The sequence below is a fragment of the Rhinoraja longicauda genome, chromosome 3, assembly GCF_053455715.1.
Source record: "Rhinoraja longicauda isolate Sanriku21f chromosome 3, sRhiLon1.1, whole genome shotgun sequence".
Taxonomy (NCBI): Eukaryota; Metazoa; Chordata; class Chondrichthyes; order Rajiformes; family Arhynchobatidae; genus Rhinoraja; species Rhinoraja longicauda.
Window position 1 is genome coordinate 36,665,097 of NC_135955.1, and position 25,759 is coordinate 36,690,855.

Consider the following 25,759-nt stretch of genomic DNA (forward strand, 5'->3'; position numbering starts at 1 on the left):
GGTGTTTCAGAATGAAGCTTGGGAATAAATTCAAGTCAAGGATTTATAGTCAGGTGCACAACTATGGTGAGGCACAGGTGCTGTGAAAATCTTGCTTGCAGTAGCATTGCAGGCTAAATAGATTGATTTATTTCCAATACCAACTGATTTCTCAGTCACAGTGGACTTTGATCTAATTTCTCCATGCTGACCAAGTTAGCATTCTAGAAACGATAGACACACACAGCTGGAGTAACCTGGTGGGTTGGGCAGCACCTCTGGAGAAAATGAACAGGTGATGTTTTGGGTTGGAACCTTTCTTCAGACTGATTGTAATAGGGGAAGTGGAGGAAAAAAAACTGGAAGCGAAAAGAGGCAGGACAAATAACATCTGACAACAAAGACCTCTGGCAATTGGGTTCCCTGTTTGGCAAATTGTTGGACAAAGACTAGAAACAGAAAGAGGTGTGAACCCAAGAGGGATACATAGCTGCGAACTGTAAAGGTAGTTAATGGACTTTTAGTGGAGATGGAGGGGAATAGATGTCCTCATTCGTTAGTGAACGCCGTGTTCCCTTCTCCGCTGTCATAGATGGATCCCTCAATCACGTCCCTTCTGTGTCCTGGAGTTCTGCTCTTGGTCCCTCTCCCTCCAGACACAAGGATAAAACGCGCACTGTTTTCTATCTCTCCAGTGCAGAAAAGTGCCCGGGTGTCCCTGGAGAGGGAGCACAGTGTCAACAGGGACCGTGGCTGCTTTCTGGGACAGCTGGGCACCATAGTGGCTTGAGTGCTTCTTAGATAAGAGTAACGACTTTTTGGATTCATACATATGTATATTCCTTATTTTTGATAGATATCTCCTTAGAGTAGTATTTTCACTGTCATTTTGTACCTGCAGATAAACTTACTTTAATATTAAAAAAAGAGGGAAAAATATCTCCAACAACTTGTATCATGATATCTCTACTTTTGTATTCAAAATCTTTCCCACTTAAGCCAAATGCCTTCACTATCCTGTCCACCTGAGTCACCACTTTCAGGGCCATTTATGGGTCACCTGCACTCCTTGGTCTGTGTTCCACAACACTGTCTGGGGCTCTAGTATTTACTGTGCAAGTTCTGCCCCGGTTTGATACATGTAAACACAACACCTCTCATTTGTCAGTTAATTTCCATTTGCCATTCCTTGGGTCACCTTTCCAACTGATCTATATCTTGTTGTAAACTTAGACACCCTTTCTCACTGTCGACTATACAACCAATATTAGTGACATCTGCAAATTTACAAAACGACATGTTCCAATTGTTAATGTAAAGAACAAATAAAAATGGACCCAGCATCACTGACCACAGGCTTTCAATCAGAAAAACAGGGGTCCCGACTCAAATGCCATCTGTCCATTCCCTCCCCAGATGCTGCTTGACCAGCCGAGTCCCTAGCACTTTGTTTTGCTCAAGTTTCCAGTTTGTGCCGTCTCTTATGTCTCTACAACTACCATTGGATTCTTTCCTCCAAGTCAATTTTGAGTCCAATTGGTTAGCTCACCTCGGATCTTCCAATCTATTAACAATAATTTATACTGATGTAACACCTTTTTAAATGTAATAAACTGATGCTATGTCATTAAGAAAGTGCAAGTAGTTAAATTAAGTCTTGATCAGCATGGTAGTTTTAACTGACACTGTGGTGGACATGGAAAGGCTTGGAATTTGTATTTTACATGATTCAGAACTTCATTTTTATCACCGTCACAATTTTGTAAGTTTATTATTATTTTGATAAAAAAAGTGGGGTTGATTTTACAAAGAATGCTATCCCTTTATAACAAAGGTAACTTAATAACACATCCTGTGAGAAATTGTCCAGAAACACAGTTGTTTCTTGGGTTTTATAAGTTGTATTAATTGAATTATTCGAACATGCTGACTGGGTGTCAGTTGTAATTTTAGTTGATAAAGGTAGAAACTATTATTGCATTTAAACCACTTGATAAGATCTTGAAGTACTTGCAAGTGAGATTAATCTAAATAGCTATTTGGACACAATAAGCAGAATGACCGCTTGTTTCTTAAATTGAACTTTATTTACCAAATGATTCTCAAGTTGACTTTTATAAGAATAAATTAAGAATGTAACATGCTGCTTTTTTTCATTTCAGTGAACGACATCAATCTGATGCATTGCAGTTGGCAAAACAGTCATCAGATGATGCTATGGCTGGTCAGGTGGAGACAGGGTCACCTACAGGAAGCTAGGCAGCTTGAACTTGCCATTTGTCAACAAATCTAAAACACAGCTCCTCGTGATGGGGTTTGGAGATGGGTTGGGTTGGATGTTGCTTTTTGGATTTTGTTACTGTTCAAATATGTAGACATTTTGCTATTTAACACTGGATATCCTCTTTTTAAAAAACCCCGAAAAATGCATAACAGCAAATAAGCACACAATATTACCACATAGAACTGCCGAAACTTAGGTGTACATTTTTTATTTGATTCTTCCACCCCCCCAACCCAACCCAACTCTAAAATATTTTATATAATGATTCAGAGAGTGATTATTTCCCTTTCTTTTGGATGTATAGTAATTCAGTGGTATTTGAATGTTTTTTTTTTGTATTAACCCATTAAGGCCAAATCTGCTCTGACGCCAAATACTCATAGTTTTTGCTGCTGTATGTTGAAATTGCAGGTAGTAACAAGCATTTGTTGTTAATGACTTTATATTTTGTTTTGCTCTGAAAAAATGTAGCTAAATATTTGCAATAGTGTAGTTGCTTTTTTTATATAACGGTCTGTAGTGGTTCCATGTGAAGATATTGGTTATCACAGCCATCTTTGGATTGCTTTTAAGTTTTTATACTAGTCTTTGTAATACTGAAAGCTTCTACAGGTGAGACGCAGAAGTGCTTTTAACATGGTGTATTTCACTTTGATCAGCGGGAGAGATGTAGGCAGTAGACTGCTGTAAACTTGCATCAAAATAAATGTTTGCTTCGTTAACAATGATCAATCTTATTTTTGGAAGAAAAACTATTGGTAGTAAGATGGTTCGCAAGTTATAGGAGTAGAATTAGGCCATTTGGCCCATCGGGTCTACACCGCCATTCAATCATGGCTGATCTCTGCCTCCTAATCCCATTTTCCTGCCTTCTCTCCATAACCCTTGACACCAATTCTAATCAAGAATATCTCTGCCATAAAAATATCCACTGACTTAGCCTCCACAGCCCTCTGTGGCAATGATTAACTACCCTCTGACTAAAGAGGTTCCTCCTCGCCTTGCTAAAAGAGCGCCCTTTGATTCTGAGGCTATGACCTTTGGTCCTAGACTCTCCTACCAGTGGAAACATCCTTTCCCCATCCGCTCTATGCCTTTCATTATTCTGTAAGTTTCAATGAGGTCCCCCCCTCAATCTTCTAAACTCCAGCGAGTAGAGGCCCAGTGCTGTCAAATGCTCATCATATGCTAACCCACTCATTCCTGAATCATTCTTGTAAACCTCTGGATCGTCCCCAGAGCCAGCACATCCTTCTTCAGATATGGGGCCCAAATTTGCTCACGGCACTCCAAATGCAGCCTGACCAGCACTTTATAGAGCCTCAGCATTACATCTCTGGTGATTGTTCATATGTGTTCCTTATGTTGGAATTACAGGTAGCTAAGAAGCATTAAATGACTTTTATTATCCCATTGGTAAACTTTCTGATTGAAAATACTTAGCTACCTATTTTCAGTGAGATACATTAAAGGGGCACAAAATCATTTAATGTGATTAAATTAATTTACAGTACATTCGCAAAGCTACACCTGCTTGTTGGGTAAATAACACAGCATATTGGTTTACATGCATACCTAGAGATAAATTGGAAATCTACTGAGATCTAGAAAAGGCTAATGAAACCTCATGCACCCCTCCCAACCCTTCCGAATTTGGCGGAAAGTTTCTGCTTTCTTATTTCATTTCCACCATTCCGATTTTGCCTCACGTTTTTCCGCAAAACCGTCTGTAATTGCAATTTGTCAATTCGGCCACTAGAGGTCGCTTGGGGTTCCGTGAGAAATCTCCCCGAAAACCTAGGCTGGGCAAGGCAGCCAATCTCAACCTCATCGGGACCCCTATGGCCAATCGTTGAATTTGCAACCTGCAGCCAGGGCTCTGGAACACCAGCCCAGCTGGAGCCAGCACATCTAGCCGACTTCCTTGGCAAAGCTCTGGAACCAAGAGTGCTAGAAAATCAGTGGTGGAACTTTCATGAGTAAATATTGAATTTAGTGCAAGATTATATAACTATATTAATTAAGACTGGGTTAAAACATAAAACACAGCAGAAAAGCCAATTACCACCTTTTTGGGCTGATTATCAATTAATGTGCAATTTATTTCAACAAGCAAGATACTGTAAATTACTGCAATTAGTGGTCATATGTGGGTTTGTTTTCCCCAGGACTAGAACCAATGTAGAACAGAAATGCACATCCTTGCTAATCATATGTAAATTCATTCGAGTCATTTTGTGTTTAATTTCATATTTGTATTTTTATTAATCATGTACTGCATATTCTTGGAAACATTTTGGGTATTATAATAAAGTCTTCATCCTGTTATATCATTTAAAAGTATAATAATCATAGGGAATATATTTAGCGACGTCTATATGGCACCAGTGTGAAACAGCCTGCAGTGGTCAGTGGACAGGAGCTGTACGTGACAAATTTTTATGTAGGGGTTCCCTGAGACATGAAAATTATTTCAAGGGTTCCGCAAGGGTAAAAAGGTTGAGAAACGCTGTGTCAGATGGTATCGGAGTGATCAAATTTACCAACAGTTTTCGGATGGTTAATATCGATGCGTTGTATTGCGATCCTTGTTGGCACGGTCACAGACCCGTGCTATGAAATCCTTCTATATGCTTAGTCGAGTCACATATCTATATACTAAAACTCGTTTGTTTGTTCCTGAATTACAGCCAAAACGGTACACGATAGCACAATTTTAGGCCCACCTTAATCACAGTCATCCCTTTGGCGCTAATGGAAGAAGTTTAATTGAAATCTGTGTTATATTTTTTAAGTTATTCACATTTTAAGGTAGTCCTTAACTGGAAAGAAGTCAGGAAGCTGCAGAAACACATACAATGATGACACTTGGACAGATACATAGATAGGGTTTGGAAGGACACGCTCAGAATGCTCCCTTGGTCAGCATGGACAAGTTGGGCCGAAAGGCCTGTTTCCGTGCAGTCTAGCTCTATAAGACTGTTAGTTTCATGGATTTGGGTATTCCATTGGGACAACCCATGATTCCTAGCTCCGTTTTGAGGAGCTACCTGTTAATCGACTTGTTGCCATGATTAATGGAAGGCCAATGTGCCAAATGCTTTCTTCATCACCATCGCTACCTGTGTCGCCACTTGCAGGAAACTACATACACTACCCCTGGGTCTCTGTTCTACAACACTCCAGGGCCCTACCGTTGACTGCAAGTCCTGCCATGGTTTCACTTATCCAACATGGAAAATTACAGCACAAAAATAGGCCCTTTGGCCCACAATGTTTGTGCCAAACATGATGGCACCGATATCCTGAGTTGACAGTCCTGGCGAGTTCATGGTGGACCTCGAATATCTGACTCCAGCACTGTCCCTACCACCTGCCGAGGGAATTCATGTCAGCTATCCTGATAGCAGCCTACAAACCCCCCCGAATGAACTACTACAAGATCAACAACCTCGACAAAACACGCTGAAGCACGGGCCAACCTCAGGAGCGTCCCACCAGGGGCCAGAACACCCTCGACCACTGCTGCACATCAATAAATAATATCTAGAAAATGGCATCAAAGGTGGATAGGTTGGTCAAGAAGGATTTTAGTATATTAGCCTACATCAGTCAGGATATTAAGTATAGAAGTTGGGATGTTATGCTACAGTTATACAAGATGTTGGTGAGGCTGCATTTGGAGTATTGTGTTCAGTTTTGGTCATCCTGCTATAGAAAGGGTGTTGTTAAACTGGATAGAGTGCAGAGAAGATTTAACGAGGATGTTTCCAGGACGGGTGGGTGGGGGCGGGGAGAGGAAATCTGATCATTAGCTGTGCTTCAACTACCTAAAATCAAAATCTGAAGCAGGAGGATCCTGTACAGAGTTGTTAAATGCTGGTCAGTGGATGTGGATGACATCCTAGGCGACTGCTTTGAGTCAGTAGACTGGATTATAATGGTCCATATTCTGGGATTCTGCAGCTAACGTGAATGCGTACGCCTCTGCTGTGACTGACTTCATCAGCAAGTATGTGCCCACGAAGACAATCTGAGTGTTCCCCAACCAGAAACCATGGATGATTAGTACGGGTGTCAGATACTATGGGGAGTAGGCAGGAGAATAGGGGTTAGGAGATATAGATCTGCCATGATTGAATGGTGAAGACTTGATGGGCCGAATGGCCTAATTCTACCCCTATCAATAGACAATAGGTGCAGGAGTAGGCCATTCAGCCCTTCGAGCCAGCACCGCCATTCAATGCGAACATGGCTGATCACTCAATCAGTACCCCGTTCCTGCCTTCTCCCCATACCCCCTCACTCCGCTATCCTTAAGAGCTCTATCCAGCTCTCTCTTGAAAGCATCCAACGAACTGGCCTCCACTGCCTTCTGAGGCAGAGAATTCCACACCTTCACCACTCTCTGACTGAAAAAGTTCTTCCTCATCTCCGTTCTAAATGGCCTACCCCTTATTCTTAAACTGTGACCCCTTGTTCTGGAGTCCCCCAACATTGGGAACATGTTTCCTGCCTCTAATGTGTCCAATCCCCTAATTATCTTATATGTTTCAATAAGATCCCCCCTCATCCTTCTAAATTCCAGTGTATACAAGCCTAATTGCTCCAGCCTTTCAACATACGACAGTCCCGCCATTCCGGGAATTAACCTAGTGAACCTACGCTGCACGCCCTCAATAGCAAGAATATCCTTCCTCAAATTTGGAGACCAAAACTGCACACAGTACTCCAGGTGCGGTCTCACCAGGGCCCGGTACAACTGTAGAAGGACCTCTTTGCTCCTATACTCAACTCCTCTTGTTATGAAGGTCAACATTCCATTGGCTTTCTTCACTGCCTGCTGTACCCAAGCTTCCTTTCAGTGACTGATGCACTAGGACACCCAGATCTCGTTGAACATCCCCTCTTCCTAACTTGACACCATTCAGATAATAATCTGCCTTTCTATTCTTACTTCCAAAGTGAATAACCTCACACTTATCTACATTAAACTGCATCTGCCATGTATCCGCCCACTCACACAACCTGTCCAAGTCACCCTGCAGCCTTATTGCATCTTCCTCACAATTCACACTACCCCCCAGCTTAGTATCATCTGCAAATTTGCTAATGGTACTTTTAATCCCTTCGTCTAAGTCATTAATGTATATCGTAAATAGCTGGGGTCCCAGCACCGAACCTTGCGGTACCCCACTGGTCACTGCCTGCCATTCCGAAAGGGACCCATTTATCCCCACTCTTTGCTTTCAGTCTGTCAACCAATTTTCTATCCATGTCAGTACCCTACCCCCAATACCATCTGCTCTAATTTTGCCCACTAATCTCCTATGTGGGACCTTGTCGAAGGCTTTCTGAAAGTCGAGGTACACCACGTCCACTGACTCTCCCCTATCAATTTTCCTAGTTACATCCTCAAAAAATTCCAGATTTGTCAAGCATGATTTCCCCTTCGTAAATCTATGCTGACTCGGAATGATCCTGTTACTGCTATCCAAATGCTCAGCAATTTCGTCTTTTATAATTGACTCCAGTATCTTCCCCACCACTGATGTCAGACTAACTGGTCTATAATTACCCGTTTTCTCTCTCCCTCCTTTCTTAAAAAGTGGGATAACATTTGCTATCCTCCAATCCACAGGAACTGATCCTGAATCTATAGAACATTGAAAAATGATCTCCAATGCTTCCACTATTTCTAGAGCCACCTCCTTAAGTACCCTGGGATGCAGACCATCAGGCCCTGGGGATTTATCAGCCTTCAGTCCCATCAGTCTACCCAAAACCATTTCCTGCCTAATGTGGATTTCCTTCAGTTCCTCCATCACCCTAGGTTCTCCGGCCCCTAGAACATTTGGGAGATTGTGTGTATCTTCCTCAGTGAAGACAGATCCAAAGTAACGGTTTAACTCATCTGCCATTTCTTTGTTCCCCATAATAAATTCCCCTGCTTCTGTCTTCAAGGGACCCACATTTGCCTTGACTATTTTTTTCCTCTTCACGTACCTAAAAAAAACTTTTGCTATCCTCCTTTATATTATTGGCTAGTTTACCCTCGTACCTCATCTTTTCTCCCCGTATTGCCTTTTTAGTTAACTTTTGTTGCTCTTTAAAAGAGTCCCAATCCTCTGTCTTCCCACTCTTCTTTGCTATGTTATACTTCCTCTCCTTAATTTTTATGCTGTCCTTGACTTCCCTTGTCAGCCACAGGTGTCTCTTACTCCCCTTAGAGTCTTTCCGCCTCTTTCGGATAAATTGATCCTGCAACCTCTGCATTATTCCCAGGAATACCTGCCATTGCTGTTCTACCGTCTTCCCTGCTAGGGCCTCCTTCCAGTCAATTTTGGCCAGCTCCTGCCTCATGCCTCTGTAATCCCCTTTGCTATACTGTAATACTGACACTACCGATTTTCCCTTCTGCCTTTCCATTTGCAGAGTAAACCTTATCATGTGATCACTGCCTCCTAATGGCTCTTTTACCTCTAGTCCCCTTATCAGATCAGGATCATTACACAACACTAAATCCAGAATTGCCTTCTCCCTGGTAGGCTCCAGTACAAGCTCTTCTAAGAATCCATCTCGAAGGCACTCTACAAACTCTCTTTCCTGGGGTCCATTTCCAACCTGATTTTCCCAGTCTACCTGCATGTTGAAATCTCCAATAACCACAGTAGCAAATTTGTGACACGCCAATTTTATCTCCTGATTCAACTTGCACCCTATGTCGAGGCTACTGTTTGGGGGCCTATAGATAACTCCCATTAGGGTCTTTTTACCCTTACAATTCCTCATTTCTATCCATACTGATTCAAGATCTCCTGATTCTATGTCACCCCTTGCAAGGGAATGAACCGTGTGGTACATTCTCTGGTGAAGGCCAGGTCCGCGGCATACAAGTCAAATGATCCCAAGTGGCATAAGTAAGCCCGCTATGATCTCTGCAAAACGTTCAAGATTGCCAAGAGACAATTTTGGGACAAACTTCGGTTCCAGCATAATCATTCAGACAAACGCAGAATAGCAGGGGTAACGTTTTCACACAAAGGGTGGTGGGTGCATGGAATGGGCTGCCATAGGAGAAAGTTGAGGTATGTAATATTGCAATGTTTAAGAAACATTTAACCAGGTACATGGATAGGACAGGCTTAGAGGGATATGGGCAAACACATGCAGGTGGGACTAGTGTAGATAGGACATGTGGGCATGGATGAAAGGGCCTGTTTCTATGACTCTGACTCTTTTCAAAAGCCTCTTAAATCACACTATCGAATGTGCCTCCACCACCACCCTTGACCACCCATATTAATGATTTGGACGAGGGAATTGATGCAACATCTCTAAGTTTGCGGATGACACGAAGCTGGGTGGCAGTGTTAGCTGCGAGGAGGATGCTAGGAGGCTGCAGAGTGACTTGGATAGATTAGGCGAGTGGGCAAATGCATGGCAGATGCAATATAATGTGGATAAATGTGAGGTTATCCACTTTGGCGGCAAGAACAGGAAAGCAGAGTATTACCTGAATGGTGACCGATTGGGAGAAGGGGAGATGCAACGGGACCTGGGTGTCATGGTGCACCAGTCATTGAAAGCAAGCATGCAGGTGCAGCAGGCAGTGAAGAAAGCGAATGGTATGTTGGCATTCATAGCAAGAGGATTTGAGTTTAGGAGCAGGGAGGTTCTGCTGCAGTTGTACAGGGCCTTGGTGAGACCGCACCTGGAGTATTGTGTGCAGTTTTGGTCTCCTAACCTGAGGAAAGACGTTCTTGCCTTAGAGGGAGTACAGAGAAGGTTCGCCAGATTGATCCCTGGGATGGCGGGACTTTCATATGAGGAAAGACTGGATAGACTGGGCTTGTACTCGCTGGAATTTAGAAGACTGAGGGGGGATCTTATAGAAACATATAAAATTCTTAAGGGGTTGGAGAGGGTAGATGCGGGAAGATTGTTCCCGATGTTGGGGGAGTCCAGAACCAGGCGTCACAGCTTAAGGATAAGAGGGAAGTCTTTTAGGACCGAGATGAGAAAATATTTCTTCACACAGAGTGTGGTGAGTCTGTAGAATTCTCTGCCACAGAAGGTAGTTGAGGCCAGTTCATTGGCTATATTTAAGAGGGAGTTAGATGTGGCCCTTTTTGCTAAAGGGATCAGGGGGTATGGAGAGAAGGCAGGTACAGGCTACTGAGCTGGATGATCAGCCATGATCATATTGAATGGTGGTGCAGGCTCGAAGGGCCGAATGGCCTACTCCTGCACCTATTTTCTATGTTTCTATGTTGACAGTGCATTCCAGGCATCCACCCATAAGGCTGCATCATAACACCCTGACTCTTATATTCAATGCCTCGACCTACAAAGGCAAGCAGACCATGTGCCTTCTTTACTACTATCTTCCCATATTGCCACTTTCAGTGAGTTATGGACTAAGACCCAAGATCGATGTATACATCAATGCCATTAATTGTATATTTTCCCTTGCATTTGACCTCTTAAAGTTTAACATCCAATACTTGCTCAGATTAAACTCCTTTTGGCATTTCTGGAGTTGATATATATCCGAATACTTTGACAGCCGACCTCACTGTCTGCAACTCCAGCAATATGCAAACTTACTAACCAACCCATCTACATCCGTCATTTATATAATCACAAACAAGGGCAGTACTAGCACAGATTCTAGCAGAACCCCCACTACTTCAAGATGACTGCAGCGGATAGCAGAAAAGATAGATGCCGATGAGCTGGATGGAGCTTACCTTCTGCACCGTCAAAGGCACTTTGAGTGTTTTGCAGGAGGGGCACTGAGGCATAACGGCTGAGTGATGGCCATTGGTGGCAAAGGATGGTGTGCTCACAGGCCGATGTCAAGGAGGCATCGTTGCCCACAGTGGGCCGCTGGAGGCTCAGAAGCAGCCTGAGGCTCGATTGGATCAGACTTTGCTCCGTGGCTGAGTGGTGATGGATGACATCGATACGTGGAGCAGGGGTGGAGGACATCGATACGTCGCCTGGCCAGACTGATCCATGCAACTGTAATCCAGTACTGCCATCAGGACAACTGGCCTTTATGGCCAAGCTAAGACTAACAATTTTGGACTGGAAGAGTACAAGATGGCACATAAAATGTGGTGACTCTTGCGGAAATGGACTCTGTGTGATCTACTCTTTTACAATTATTATGATTGGGCTAATGGGCATAGCAGGATTGTCGCTGAACAGTATGCAAAATAATTTCACTGTACTTAGGTACACGTGACAATAAAGTACCATTGAACTATAGTCACAGACCTTCAGCCAGAATAAAAGGTTTTCATCACTACTCTGTCTTCCATTGGTAAGTCAGTTCTGAAAGCAAAAGCAAACTGTAGATCCCATGCGTCTTAATATTCTGGATCAGTCTACCATGAGGGACTTTACCCACTAAGCGAACACTGTTGCTTTGGTATCTTTCGATAATCTGTCTACATATCTGATCCTCTATCTCCAATGGCAATTTGGGAGCCTATAGTACAATCCCATAAGAGTGCATCTTTCTTATTTTGAACTCTACCCATATTACCTCAGAGGATGAACCCTCCAGTATGTCCTTTCTGAATGCCATTGTGACATTCTCCCTAATTAGTAGAAAAACTCCTCCCTCCTTCACTATGACGCCTGAAACATCGCATCCCTGGAACGGTGCACTGCCAGTTCTGTCTCTCCTGTAACTATCGTAGTCCCAAGAACCGATCCAGATTTTAAATTCATCTGCTTTTTCAACACCCAAGGATTGGTGGAGGGATTCAGATTTCTGGTTCGTTGGGATCTCTTCTGGGGCAGAAGAGACTTGTACACATTAGCACATTGGCCTTCATTAGTCAAAATATTGAGTATAGAAGTTGGGAGATCATGTTGCAGTTGTACAAGACATTTGTGAGGCCGCACTTAGAGTATTGTGTTCAGTTTTGGGCACCATGTTATAGGAAAGATGTTGTTAAGCTGAAAAGCATGCAGAGATTTACAGAGATGTTGCCAGGACTCGCCAGGGAAAGCTTGAGTAGGCTAGGACTCCAATTCCTTGGAGCATAGAAGGGTGAGGGGTGATCTTATAGAGGTGTACAAAATCATGAGAGGAATAGATCAAGTAGACACACAGAGCCTGTTGCCCAGAGTAAGGGAATCGAGAACCAAAGGACATAGGTTTAAGGTGAGGGGGGGGAAAGATTAAATAGGAACCCAAGGGGTAACTGTTTCACACAAAGAGTGGTGGGTAAATGGAATGAGCTGCTGGAGGAGGTACTTTTGCAATGTTTAAGAAAATTTGGACAGGTACATGGATAGGACAGTATAGAGTGATATGGGCTAAACATAGGCAGGTGGGACTAGTATTTCCACAAGGTATGACTTTTGGTATAACCAAAAATGTTAACTCTGCTTTTTCCCCAGAGGCTACCTGACCTCGCATTCCAGGTGTACAAATTATTCAGGATTGAAATTGGTCAATTAATTTGTGTATTTCTAGCATTCACGGTATTCAACTGTTAAATGTGAGGTGTTGCAATACAATTCAATGTTAAAAAATTGCAATATTTAACTTGTGGAACACACACCAAACAGGACAGGAGCTTATGAGAAACAATATATCTCCTTATTACAAGCATATTATTCATTATTATAATGACTGTACAATTCACATCAGCACCATAGACATTTATTATTCAAATTCTAAACCTCTTCCATCAATTATGGAAGAAAAAAACTGTACAACCTCAAAGGCTAATGAGGAATAACAAATACAATCTCTTTAACACCAACAGATCTCAGTTGTCAAGACCTAGGTCTTTTAATAATTGGTGAAAGGAAATTGAATATTCAATTTAAAATTTGATGTTGACCGACTTGAGCATTTTTAGATAAATTATTATGTGCCATCAGTGAGGTCACTTCAAAATTATTATTCTGATTCAGGGTCAGATATGTAAATTTATGTAGTGGTATACAGTTTATCATATACTTTAACTTCAGCAATCTTGCCAATTGCTACCAATTTTGAATGTTTTGGATTACAAACCTATTTTGAATAGGATCTAGAGAGGATGCAACCTAGTCATTTTACTGTGCTTCATTAGTAAGAGACGTCCAGTCCAGGTTGGGTTTGAAATAAGTGAAATGGCCTGTTCCCAAACCCGCAGTATAATTTAGGTTCCCTAGCAAATATTTTTGGAAAATAAAATGGCTGGGTGAAATGACATATATCCTGCTGTTATTATTTCAAAACCTGTCACCAACTCAATGCTATTCAGTCAATCTACCATCGAAACACTTTGTTATTATGTATTAATGTCCTCGTTTTCTACTATAAACACTTTATAGAAGCTTTTTCATCAGCAAGACCTTCAAGCCAAAATGACTTCATTATTACACAAAAACAAGACACTATGACAACTTTTAATTAAATACCCCGGGATCAACATAGGGATATGCAAGAAATTCTCCCAATTTATTCCCATCAGCATCATAGTGAAGCATCCTGAAACAAATGTCGCAGAAGCAGCATGGGTCCTCGGGAGCTAAACTATCATTGTTGGTCACCCACCTGCAACAAAAGGCAAAACAATTTTTTGCAATTATGTTCAACAAAAAACATTTTAGTGATCCCACAACTGGAAATCTCTTATTCCAATTTTGATTTTTATATACTTTCACAACCATTTTCTCTCCTGCTGATACAAGTGGATCAAGTTTTGTGTTAGGCTCTGCCATAGTGGTGTAATTTAATTACTTGCACTTCAATATTAGTGCAGCAAGTTACATTTCCCTTTCGCAAAAATAAGTGTAATAAAAGGTTCCCCATGTTTGGAAGATCCAAAAGTTTAACAGATGCACAGGAGTAACTTGGATGTATGGATTCAATCTTTTAAAATGGGAGCTTAAATTAAAAGTGCATGTCTAATGATACTGCATTGGACTGTACCGTTATTCCAATCAGAAATATGCTGATCTAACAAACCCAGACGAAAATCAACATTTCAATGTAGATAAAAGAATGAGGATTATTTAACATCAGATAGTTTAATAAACTGACGTGTAACTCACAGGCTTGATAATGCCCTACAGGAAAGAAGTTGTCATGTTCTGAGAATGCCTAACATAGGGCGGCACGGTGGCGCAGCGGTAGAGTTGCTGCCTTACAGCGAATGCAGCGCCGGAGACTCAGGTTCGATCCGGACTACGGGCGCCGTCTGTATGGAGTTTGTACGTTCTCCCCGTGACCTGCGTGGGTTTTCTCCGAGATCTTTGGTTTCCTCCCACACTCCAAAGACGTGCAGGTTTGTAGGTTAATTGACTGGGTAAATGTAAAAATTGTCCCTGGTGTGTGTAGGATAGTGTTAATGTGCGGGGATCGCTGGGCGGCGCGGACTTGGTGGGCCGAAAGGGCCTGTTTCCGCGCTGTAGAATCTAAATCTAAAAAAATCTAAAAAATAGATCCCCGATATGGAACTGGAAGTTATGGGAAAAGGTCTCTGGACTAAGAGGAATTCATAGCATCATAGATGGAGTTGCAATTACAACACAAGTGAATAGCGATCAAACTCCACTTATGTGCTTCAGTGACAGGAGAGAGGTCATGAATAATGCTGCAGTATCAGCTACAATGTCAATTGAATTTCAAATAATCTGGAGATATAGTTATGTTCTTGCTTTTATTGTTGAGTGCGGTGTGAAAAGGACCTGAGAATGAATCCAGCAGCAATAATTATTTTAGCAACAGTAATGCATAAACAATTTTAGTGGAATCTTTTGGATCACACTGATTTGTTACTTGGGAACTAAAGGTATATTAGAACAAAGCTTGGATTCAATAATTTGGCATAAACTGGTCTTTGTTACTCCAGAAACCCCTTTGCCGTTTGATCAGAAGGCCAAGTACTGAAAGGTTGGTATGGGAAGGGAATTTATAATGGTTTAGCAACCAGGAGATCCAGCAGCCTGAGTGCAAATGTTGTGCGAAAGGGTGGCCTAGCCTATGCTTGGTCTTGCCATTGTAGAGGAGGCTATATCAGGAGCACTGAAAAGGTGCTTGTGAACCTGTCTCAGCTGAAGGGATCCGTCGATGGAGGCGAGAGGCAAGGTTTAGTTTACTTTAGAGGTAGTGATGAAACAAGCCCTTCGGCCAAATGAGTCCATGCTGACCAGCAATCACCCATACACTTGTTCTGCCCTACACACTACAAATTATGGAAGCCAATTAACCTATGAACCTGCATGTCTTTGCAATGTGGAAGGAAACAGAGGCACCCAGAGAAAACCCATGCTGTCATAGGGAGAACGTACAAACTCCATAGAGCCAGCACCCAGTCAGGATCGAACCCAGGTCTCTGGCGCTGTAAGACAATAACTCTACCGCTAAGCCAACCCTGAGGTGTAGGAAGATATAACATTTTGTATAGATGCAGGTGAAAGTATCTAAGGAGGTAGCAGGTAGAGTGGGAAGGGAGGAGTGAATAAAGAATCTGCAGATGAAATGAATACTGTCTTACCAAATAGCTTCAGATGACTATGCAAGCCAGGGCTTCATTAAGGAGGATGGATTGATTTTCTGTTTGCGTCAACACGAGCGTTGAACTCACCAAGAAGGAATATCTCTCCATTTGGGATGCATGTCAGGGTGTCATTGAATGGGTTTTTGTCTCTGGTATTGGAAAATAAGCCAGGCCTGGTGACTGGTGTCGAGGTGGAAGGATTGAGATACTGACCATAACTCCATAGACTAAGGTTTTTTTTAAATAGGGACAGGTCTGGATGTTGGTGCAAGGTACTTAATTGGGGTAAAGCTGATTACAATGTAATTTGGCAGGACCTAAGGAGGGTAGAATGGGAGCTGTTGTTATTGGGCAAGTCCACAGATGACATGTGGGAGAGTAGGAGGGCATAGCCTCAGAATAAAAGGATTTACCTTTAGAAAGGAGATGAGGAGATATTTCTTTAATCAGAGGGTGGTGAATCTGTAGAATTCATGCCACTGATGGCTGTGGAGGCCAAGTCATTAGATATTTTTAAGGTAGAGATTGGAAGATTCTTGATTAGAAAGGGTGTCACAGCTTAGGGGGAGAAGGCAGGAGAATGGGGTTAAGAGGAAAAGATAGACTGGCTACAATTGAATGGCGGAGTAGACTTGATGGGCCGAATAGCATAATTCTGCTCCTGTGACTTATGAACATGTGGGAATCATTTAAAAGCCAGCTGATCAAAGTGCAGGATCAGCATGTTCCAGTAAGGAGGAGTAATAAGGACGACAAGGTAAGGAAACCGTGGATGATCAAGGAGGTTGTAATCTTGATCCGGAAGAAAAAGATGGATGTTACGCTTAGGAAGGTGGCATCAGGAAGTTGCATGAGGAATATAAAGTGGGCAGGAAAAAACTCAAGTGGGCAAAGGGACCATGAAATGTTATTGGCGAGATGGATTAAGAGAAATCCCAAGGCTTTTTACATACTTGTTAAAAATAAGAGAGTGACTAGGATGAAGGTAGGAAGACTCAAAGATAAAGGTACTAAACATGTACTTTACATCTATATTCACCAAAGAGAACGACTTGGGAGGACAGCCAGATCGGAGTGGAGAATACAAATACACGAGGGCACTTTGAGATCAAGAAGGTGGTGCTAAGCCTCTTGAGGAACATTAAGATGGATAAATCCCCAGAGCCTATTCTATATTAATAGAGCATGTCTTCAAGGGGACAGTCAGTGTTTTGCACTGTGATCAAACATTTTATTCAAATGGGCTCTCTGCATGATTCAGTTTGAAAATTCTGAATGCCTAGGTGCTCCTGAATTTGTCAAACACATATTCAACTTGGCAAAATAAAGAATAAATTGATTGATAAATAAACAAAGGGTTCTCTTTCCATTTATCAAATGCACTTTTGTGCAAAATAAACTATGGCTGTCTTTTAACACAGTATACAACTCACCTGACAATAAATAACTTGCAAACAGAACACTTCCGAGTCCACAACCACGGTTTTTTGATCAGACATGGATACAATGTCTTGTCTAGGCAATCATCACGATGGACAATTCTGTGACAGGAAATAGATGTTAATGATTAAATTAGTTCTCCAGTCCTGTAGCTCTCTGATGCCCAGTTACATTCTTCACATTGTTATAAATCATTCAATGCACAATGTGCATTAGAACACTCACAAGTTTCTACTACTATACTAATCCAATTTACCAACATTTGGTAGGAAGGAACTGCAGATTCTGGTTGAAACCGAAGATAGACACAAAATGCTGGAGTAACTCAGCGGGACAGGCAGCATCCAAAGACGTACAGGTATGTAGGTTAATTGGCTGGGTAAATGTAAAAATTGTCCCTAGTGGGTGTAGGATAGTGTTAATGTACGGGGATCGCTGGGCAGCACGGACTTGGTGGGCCGAAAAGGCCTGTTTCCGGCTGTATATATATGATGATGATGATGATGATCACTGGAGAGATGTTTCGGGTCAAGACCCTTCTTCAGACTGGAGGTCTCGACCCGAAACGTCAACCATTCCTCACCAAAGATGCTGCCTGTCCCGCTGAGTTACTCCAGCATTTTGTTTCTACTAATATTTGGTCAGCACCCCACTGGGCACTGGCGATTCAAATGCTTAGAGCCACACAGCACAGAAACATGCCATTTCGCCCAATTCATAGGTTCACCAAAATTCCCCATCCAAGCGAGTGTCAATTGTTCACGTTTGGCCCATCTCCCTTAAAATCTTTCCCACCCATGTAACTGTCCAACTGTCTTTTATGTTATTACACCTGCCTTAACTACTTTCTCTGACAGCTTGTTCCATATGCTTGTTCCAAATATCCATCACCTTCTGTATGAAAAGATTGCCTCAGGTTCTTATTAAACCATACCCTCTCACCTTAAAGCTCTCTTGATAGGCATTTGGTTCTTGATTCCCCTACCCAGGGAAAAAGACTGTGCATTCACCCTATCTATTCCCCTCATGATTCTATAATCGTTCAGCCTCCTGTGCTCATAAGTGATAGAAGAATTAGGCCATTCAGCGCATCAAGTGATAATGATAAAGTGATAGGTGATAACCATTCAATCATGGCTGATCTATCTCTCCCTCCTAACCCCATTCTCATGCCTTCTCCCCATAACTCTTGACACCCGTACCAATCAAGAATCTATGTATCTCTGCCTTAAAAATATCTATTGACCTGGCCTCCACAGCCTTCTGTGGCAAAGAGTGCCACGGATTCACCACCCTCTGACAAAATAAATTCCTCCTCATCTCCTTCCTAAAGGAATGTCTTTTAATTCCGAGGCTGACCTTTAGTCCTAGACTCTCCCACAGGCGGAAACATCCTCTCCACATCCACTCTATCCAAGCCTTTTACTAATTGATGTTTCAATGAGCACCCCCTTCATCTGTCTAAACTCCAGCGAGTACAGGCCCAGTATCTTCAAGCACTCATCATATGTTAACCCACCCATTCCTGGGATCATTCTTGTAAACCTCCTCTGGACCCTCTCCAGAGTCAGCACATCCTTCTTCAGATACTCCAAATGTGGCCTGACCAGCACCTAATCGAGCCTCAGCATTACATCCTTATTTTTGTATTCTAGCCCTCTTGAAATAAATGCTAACATTGCGTTTGCCTTCCTACCAATTAGACTTGCAAATTAACTTTTTGGGAATCCTGTGCCAGCGCTCCCATGTCCCTTTGCACCTCCGATCTCAGGATTCTCTCCCCATTTAGAAATTAGTCTATGCCTTTATTCCTACTATCAAAATGCATGACTCCACACTTTCATAGAATTCCATCTGCCACTTCTTTGCCCACTCTCCCAACCTGTCCAAGTCCTTCTGCAGAGTCCCTGCTTTCTCTACACTACTTCCCCTCCAACCAATTTTGTATCATCTGGCCACAAAGCCTTCAATCCCCTGGTCCAAATCATTAATATACAACGTGAAGAGTAGCGGCCCCAGCACTGACCCCTGTGGAACTCCGTTAGTCACTAGCACAGGCAGCTCCAAGGATTAAAGTCCGAGCCTGCCCAATCTCTCCCTATAGGTGAGGCTCTCGAGTCCTAGCAACATCCTTGCAAATCATCTCTGCATCCTTTGCAGATTGGAGGTGTCTTTCCAAAGGTAGGGTGACTAAAACTGAACACAATGCACCAAGTATCTTGATCACCAATATCTTGTACGACAGTAACATAATGTTCCAATTTCTATTCTCAATTTCCTGACTTAAGGCCAATGTACCAAGAGCCTTCTTCACCATCCTCTCTACATGATGTCACTTTTAGGGAACTCGGGCCCTACCGTTAACTGTGAAGGCCCTGCCCTGGTTCAACTGCCCAAAATGCAACATCTCACACGTATCTGAATTAAATTTCATTATCCATTCCTCAGTCCACTTGCCTAGCTGATAAAATCTAGCTATAACAATCGTCACTGTCTATGATATCACCCATCTTACAATCATCTGCAAACTTATTAATCAGGCCTTGCATTCTCAAACAAATTATGATGTAGATGGCAAACATCAATGCGCACAGTAACAATCTTTGAGGCATAGCACCAGGTAAAGCCTCCAGTCCAAAATATAACCTTCTAACACCACCCTTAATTTCCTAACATGAAGACAATTGTATATCCAGTTAACTAGCTCGCTCTAGATCCCATATGATCATACTTTCTAGAACAGTTGACTGTGCAGAACCTTAAAGGCCTTGCTGAAATCCTTACAGACTACTTCTTCTGCCCTGCCCCCATAAACCTCCTTGGTTACTTTTTCATATAACTCAAATCAAATTTGTGAGACATGATCTTCTATGTATAAAACCATACTGACTATACCCAATCAACCCTTGTTCAAAATGCATGTATAGGTAATCCCCGAGATTCCTGCCCAGTAATCGCTAGCTTGTTCTGTTCTACTCAATTTATCTTTAACCCCATCTGATGCCACCTTTGTAAACCTGACAAACATTTCCTTCTCCCTGACCAAGCATACAACCTCCTTGGTCATCCATGGTTCTCTTTTCTTACCTTACCTCATCCTTACTGGAACATACTGATCCTGCACTTTGATCATCTAGCCTTTAAATGACTCGCACATCAGCAGTCGATTTATCCAATAAAAAACCACTCCCAATCTACCCTCACTAGCTCCTGCCTAATGACATTGTAATCTGCTTCGCCCCAATTACGTACCTTGCACCAACGTCCAGTTCTATCCCTATTCAAAATAATCTTAAAACTTTTGGAGAAACAAAGAACCGCGGATGCTGGTTTATACCAAAGATAGACATAAAGTGATGGAGTAACTCAGCAGGTCAGGCAGCATCTCTCAAGAAAAAAGAATGGGTGATGTCACAGGTCAGAATCCTCCTTTAGACTGAAAGTAGGAGGTGGAAGATGAAGGGAGGTGAAGTCCTGGAAGCGAGAAAAGACCAGGACCAATCAGGGCCAGCTACAAATGACCTCAGGCCTGGTCGGTCCATTGTGGTCGGGAAAGTGTAATCAAGAGACACAACACGAAGAACTGTGGAACTGATAAAACGACTTGGGAGGGGAGAGGTGAGCACGAGATGAAGTTACTTAAAATTAGAGAATTCAATGTTCATACCGCTGGGTTGTAAACTACCCAAGTGAAATAGGACATACCGCTGGACATACCAAAAAACATTGGGTGGTCACTATCTCCATGTGGTCACTATGTCCCTCTCTTAGCCAGGTTTCCGTAATGGCTACAACAGCCCAGTCGCACGTACCTACCCACGCTCCGAGTTCATCTCCCTTACCCATCCGGCATCTTGCATTAAAATAAGTGCAATTCAATCAACAGTTCCTCTTCGCTTCCTGCCACGCTTCTGCCTATACTGTCCACTGAACTTTCTTTTATCATCATTAGTACCCTCTCCCTCTTCCTCTCTCCCTGCAGTGCTCTTGCCCATTCTGTCTACAGAACTTGCTTTCAGTCAACTTTCTATAGTGACTTCTACTCTCTCACCTGCCTTGGTCCTGCATTGCATCACGCTCCCTTGCCAATCTCATTTAAACCCACCTGCATAGCACCAGCAAATCTGCCTGCCAGGATATTGGTTCCCCTCCAGTTCAAGTGCATCCCATCCCTCTTGCACAGTTCACCTCTGCCCCAGAGGCAATCCCAATGGTCCAAAAATCTGAATCCTTTACCCCTGCACCTACACCTCAGCCACACATTAATCTATCCTATCTTCCTGTTCCTCACCTCAGTTGCAAGAGGAACTGGGAGTAATTTGGAGATCACTACCCTGGAGGTCCTGTTTTTTTAGCCCTTTGCCTGATTCCCTATAATCATTATGCAGGACCTTATCCCTTTCCTTACCTACGTCATTTATCCCAACATGCACAATGACATCTGGCTGCTCACCCCAACCCTTGAGAATCCCCTGCAGCCACTGGGAGACGTTATGGACCCTGGCACCAGGGTGGTAACACACCATCCTGGAGTCTCGATTTCTGCCACAAAATCTCCTATCTGCCCCCCTAAATAACCACAAAGCAGCAAATGTTTACAATTATTTTTTCTTGACTACTAGAGGCGGAAAAAAAAGATGAGTCTTATTTGTGTATCAAAAGATAATCGTCCACCTTGTCAAAGACAGTTTTATGCAAACAAAAATCAATAATGTTCTAATCAAGATAAAACTGATGATCACTATCTTCAGCAGATTCAAGCTGTTGTATATATAACATAATACGATTGTGAACGCGATTTCTTCAGTTTAATCCCTCAACATTCTAAAAGTTCGCCTGGTTAATGATTGCTAATCAGCAAAACACTGCTGCACATAGATTAGTAAATGTCTTTAACATCATATTGCAACAACAAATGTCAAGTGTCAGAACTGAAATTTATTAAAATACCTGATGTCTGTGATGATGACAATATGTTCACAATCTCCTTGGTGACAATACAAGTATGGATAGCCAACTTTAATGCACAAATCATTGAAAGTGTAGTTTTCCATTTTAGCCGTATGAAACTTGCCATAACCTCTGTCATGAGACTCTGCCCAGTCAACAATGGTCCTAGAATTAACAGTTAAAATCAGTATAATCAAGTTATTGCAATTTTAAATGGGCATAGCTATTGAGTCAGAGCTATGGAGTATCGAACATGCTTTATGGCCCAACTCATCCATACTCACCATTGCCCAAATGCTGGAATAACTCAATGGGTCAGACAGCATCTCTAGAGAAAAGGAATAAGTGACGTTCAGGTCAAGCCCTTCATCAGAACTAGTCCCACTTCTCTGCGCTTGACCTATATACCTCTAAACATTTCGTATCCATGTACATGTTTATGATTTCCCTCTATTCACCGTATATCCCTCAAAAAGTGTTTTACATTCCACCAACATATCTGCTTCAACCACCTCAGTAGCACGATCCAGGCACTCACCACCTTCTGTGTAAAAACTTAACTCCACACATCTCCTTTAAGCTTTGCCTGTCTCACCTTAAAGTTATGCCCTCTAGTATTTGATTTTACCATCTGGGAAAAATATTCTAACTGTCTACCCTATCGATGCCTCATAATTTTATATATTTTGATCAGGTGCTGATATATTTTGATCAGCATTCCAGAGAAAATAATCCAAGGCTGTCCAACCTCTCCCGGTAGATAATACCCCCTAATCCAGGCATCATTTTGGTACACCACCTCTGCACCAGCTTTGGTCTCCACATCCTTCCTACAATGGAACGACAAGAACTGCATGCAATACTCCAAATGCAGCCTAACCAGTCATATAAAGCTGCACCTTGACTTCTTGACTCTTATACGTAATGCCCCGACCTATGAAAGCAAGCATACCATACGCCACCTTTACTATTCTACCTACCTGTGTTGCCACTTTCAAGGCAATATGGAATTGAACCCCAAGATGCTGTTACGGGCCATTCCATTAGTTGTATATTTTTCCCCTTACATTTGACCTCACAAAGCGCAACTCCTCATACTTGCTCGGATTAAACTCCACTCACCATTTCTCTGCCAAATTCTGTAGCTGATCTATATCCCGCTGCATACTTTGACAGTCTTCCACACTGTCCACAACCCCAGCAATCTTGGTGTCGTATGCAAACCTACCAACCAACCCGTCTTTGTTTACGACCAAGTTAGTTATATATATCACAAACAGCAGCAGACCCAGCACAGATAAAATGCGGAATTCCACTGGTCACAGACCTTCAGCCTAAATATTGTCTTTCCACCATAACCCTCTGTCTTCTATCAGCAAGCCAGCTCTGAATCCTTACGACCAAGTCACTGTTAATCCTGTGCATCTTAATCTTCTGCATTAGCCTATGGGGGACTTCATCAAATGCCTTACTAAAATCCATGCAGACAACATCCATCTCTACCCTCAGAGTCATACAGTGTAGAAATAGGCCCTTCGGCCCAACTTGCACATACTGACCAACGTGGCCCATCTACACTAGTTCCACCTGCTTGCATTTGGCCCATATCTCTTTAAATCTATCCTATCCATGTACCTGTCCAAATGTTTGTTAATCATTGCAATACTATTTGTCTCAACTACCACCACAGAAGAGCGCAGAGGGGAGTGCTGCCCAGCGGGTGCCGTCCAGCGTTCTGGAGCTGACCCGGGCACGGAGCCAACCAAGGCCAGACCTGGCTGCCAGCCGAGCGAGGAGGGCATCAGTGAGCGAGGTGGGCGGGAGAGCTGTTGCCCACGTTAGTGTCGGCAGATGGCCGAGAACGGGCCCTCGTGAGTCCCGGCAGTTAGTCGAAGACGCGCCGCCAAGAACAAAGAGGGACCCGGCCTGAGTGGTGGAGAAGGAAGAACGACCATCAGGACTATATTGAATACTTTTGTAATTTTTGTCAGTGCCCTATACATGGCAATTCCTTGCATTTTAAATGCAAAACAAAAAGAAGTAATTGTGCCAAATACACGTGACCATAAAGTATCAATCAATCAATGAATTAATTCTCCGGCAGCTCATTCCATACACCCACCTCCCTGAGCATAAAAGTTACCCCTTAGGTTTCTAGTAAATCTTTCCCCCATCACCTTAAAGCCATGTCCCCTGTTTCTCAATTCCCTTACTCTGGCCAAGAGACTGGGTGTTTACCCAATCTATTCCTTGCATGATTGTACACCTCTATAAGATCACCCTTCATCCTCCTGCACTCCAAGACCTAGCCTGCCCAATGTCTCCCTACAGCTCAGGCCCTCAAGTCCTAGCAACACCTTTGTATATCTTCTCTGCCCCTTTCCAGCTTTACAACCTTGTTCCTACAACATGGCGCCCAGAACTGAACACAATACTCTAAATGTGGCCTCACCAATGTCTTACATAATATGACCTCCTAACTTCTACACTTAATGCTCTGACTGATGAAGGCCAATGTGCCAAAAGCATTTTTGACCGACCATATCTACCTGTGGTGCCACTTTCAACAAAATATGTACCTGCACTCTTAGATCCCTCTACTGTGTAGGTCCTGTGTAGGTCGTTCACTGTGTAGGTCCTGCCCATGTTGGTCTTCCCAAAATGCAACATATCATATCTCTCTGTATTAAATTCCATCAACCATTCTTCAGCCCAAATGTCCAACCGATCACGATCCAGCTGAAATTTTTGACAATCATCTTCACTGTCTACAATTCCACCCACTTTAGTGTCATCTGCAATCATGCAGATTGCATGTTCTCAGTCAATTAATTGATAGAGATGACAAACAGCAATGGGCTCAACACCGAACCCTGAGGCACACCACTAGTCAGAGACCTCCAGTTGAAAAGCAACTTCCCACCATCACCCTCGGCTTAATTCCATGAAGCCAATTGTCTATCCATTCCGCTATCTCTCCTTGGATCCCATGCACTCAAAACTGCCAGAGCAGCCTATCATGCGGAACATTGTCAAAAGCCTTGTTGAAATATATAACATCTACAGCTCTGCCTTCATTAGCCTTCTCAAAAAACGCAATCAGATTCTTGAGACACAACCTCCCACATATAAAACCATGTGGACTATCCCTAATCAGCCCTTGTCCATCTAAATGTATATATACCCTATCCATCTCTAGAATACTCTCTAGTAACTTTCCGACCACAGAGGTTAAGCTCACTGGCCTATAGTTCTCAGCCTTTTCCTGCTGCTTTTCTTGAATAGAGGCACACCATTTGCCACCCTCCAGTTTTCCGGCATCACACCTGTACTTAATGATGACTCGTAAATCCCAGCAAGCAAATTCGACTCTAGCTTCCCAGTGTCCTCGGACATATCTCTCTCATCGATTATCTTTGTCACCTCCCAAAAAAGCTCAAGCAAATAAGAAACGATCTGTTGTATACAAAGCCTTACTGAATGTCCCTAATGAACCCATACTCTTCCAAATAGGAGTAAAACCCATCCCGCAAAAAAATCTTCAATGGGTTCCCTGCGAGGCTCACCGGCCTATAATTCCCTGGAT

At 42.7% G+C, this 25,759-nt stretch overlaps 2 protein-coding genes across 2 annotated transcripts in view; one reads left to right on the forward strand and one right to left on the reverse strand.

Annotated features, from left to right (window-relative positions):
- The window catches only part of psip1a (PC4 and SFRS1 interacting protein 1a), a 42,330-nt gene extending 37,739 nt beyond the window's left edge, over positions 1–4,591 (forward strand). The window contains exon 15 of the mRNA XM_078395948.1: positions 2,142–4,591. Within this exon, the coding sequence (XP_078252074.1) occupies positions 2,142–2,238 (97 nt within the window). The 3' untranslated portion in view covers positions 2,239–4,591. The remainder of the gene's footprint in view (positions 1–2,141) is intronic.
- Positions 4,592–12,934: 8,343 nt separating this feature from the next.
- snapc3 (small nuclear RNA activating complex, polypeptide 3) overlaps positions 12,935–25,759 on the reverse strand; it is a 43,897-nt gene continuing 31,072 nt past the window's right edge. The window contains exons 7-9 of the mRNA XM_078395947.1: positions 22,174–22,338; positions 17,217–17,324; positions 12,935–13,835 (exon numbers count right to left, since the gene is read on the reverse strand). Coding sequence (XP_078252073.1) covers positions 13,688–13,835; positions 17,217–17,324; positions 22,174–22,338 — 421 coding nt within the window. The 3' untranslated portion in view covers positions 12,935–13,687. The remainder of the gene's footprint in view (positions 13,836–17,216; positions 17,325–22,173; positions 22,339–25,759) is intronic.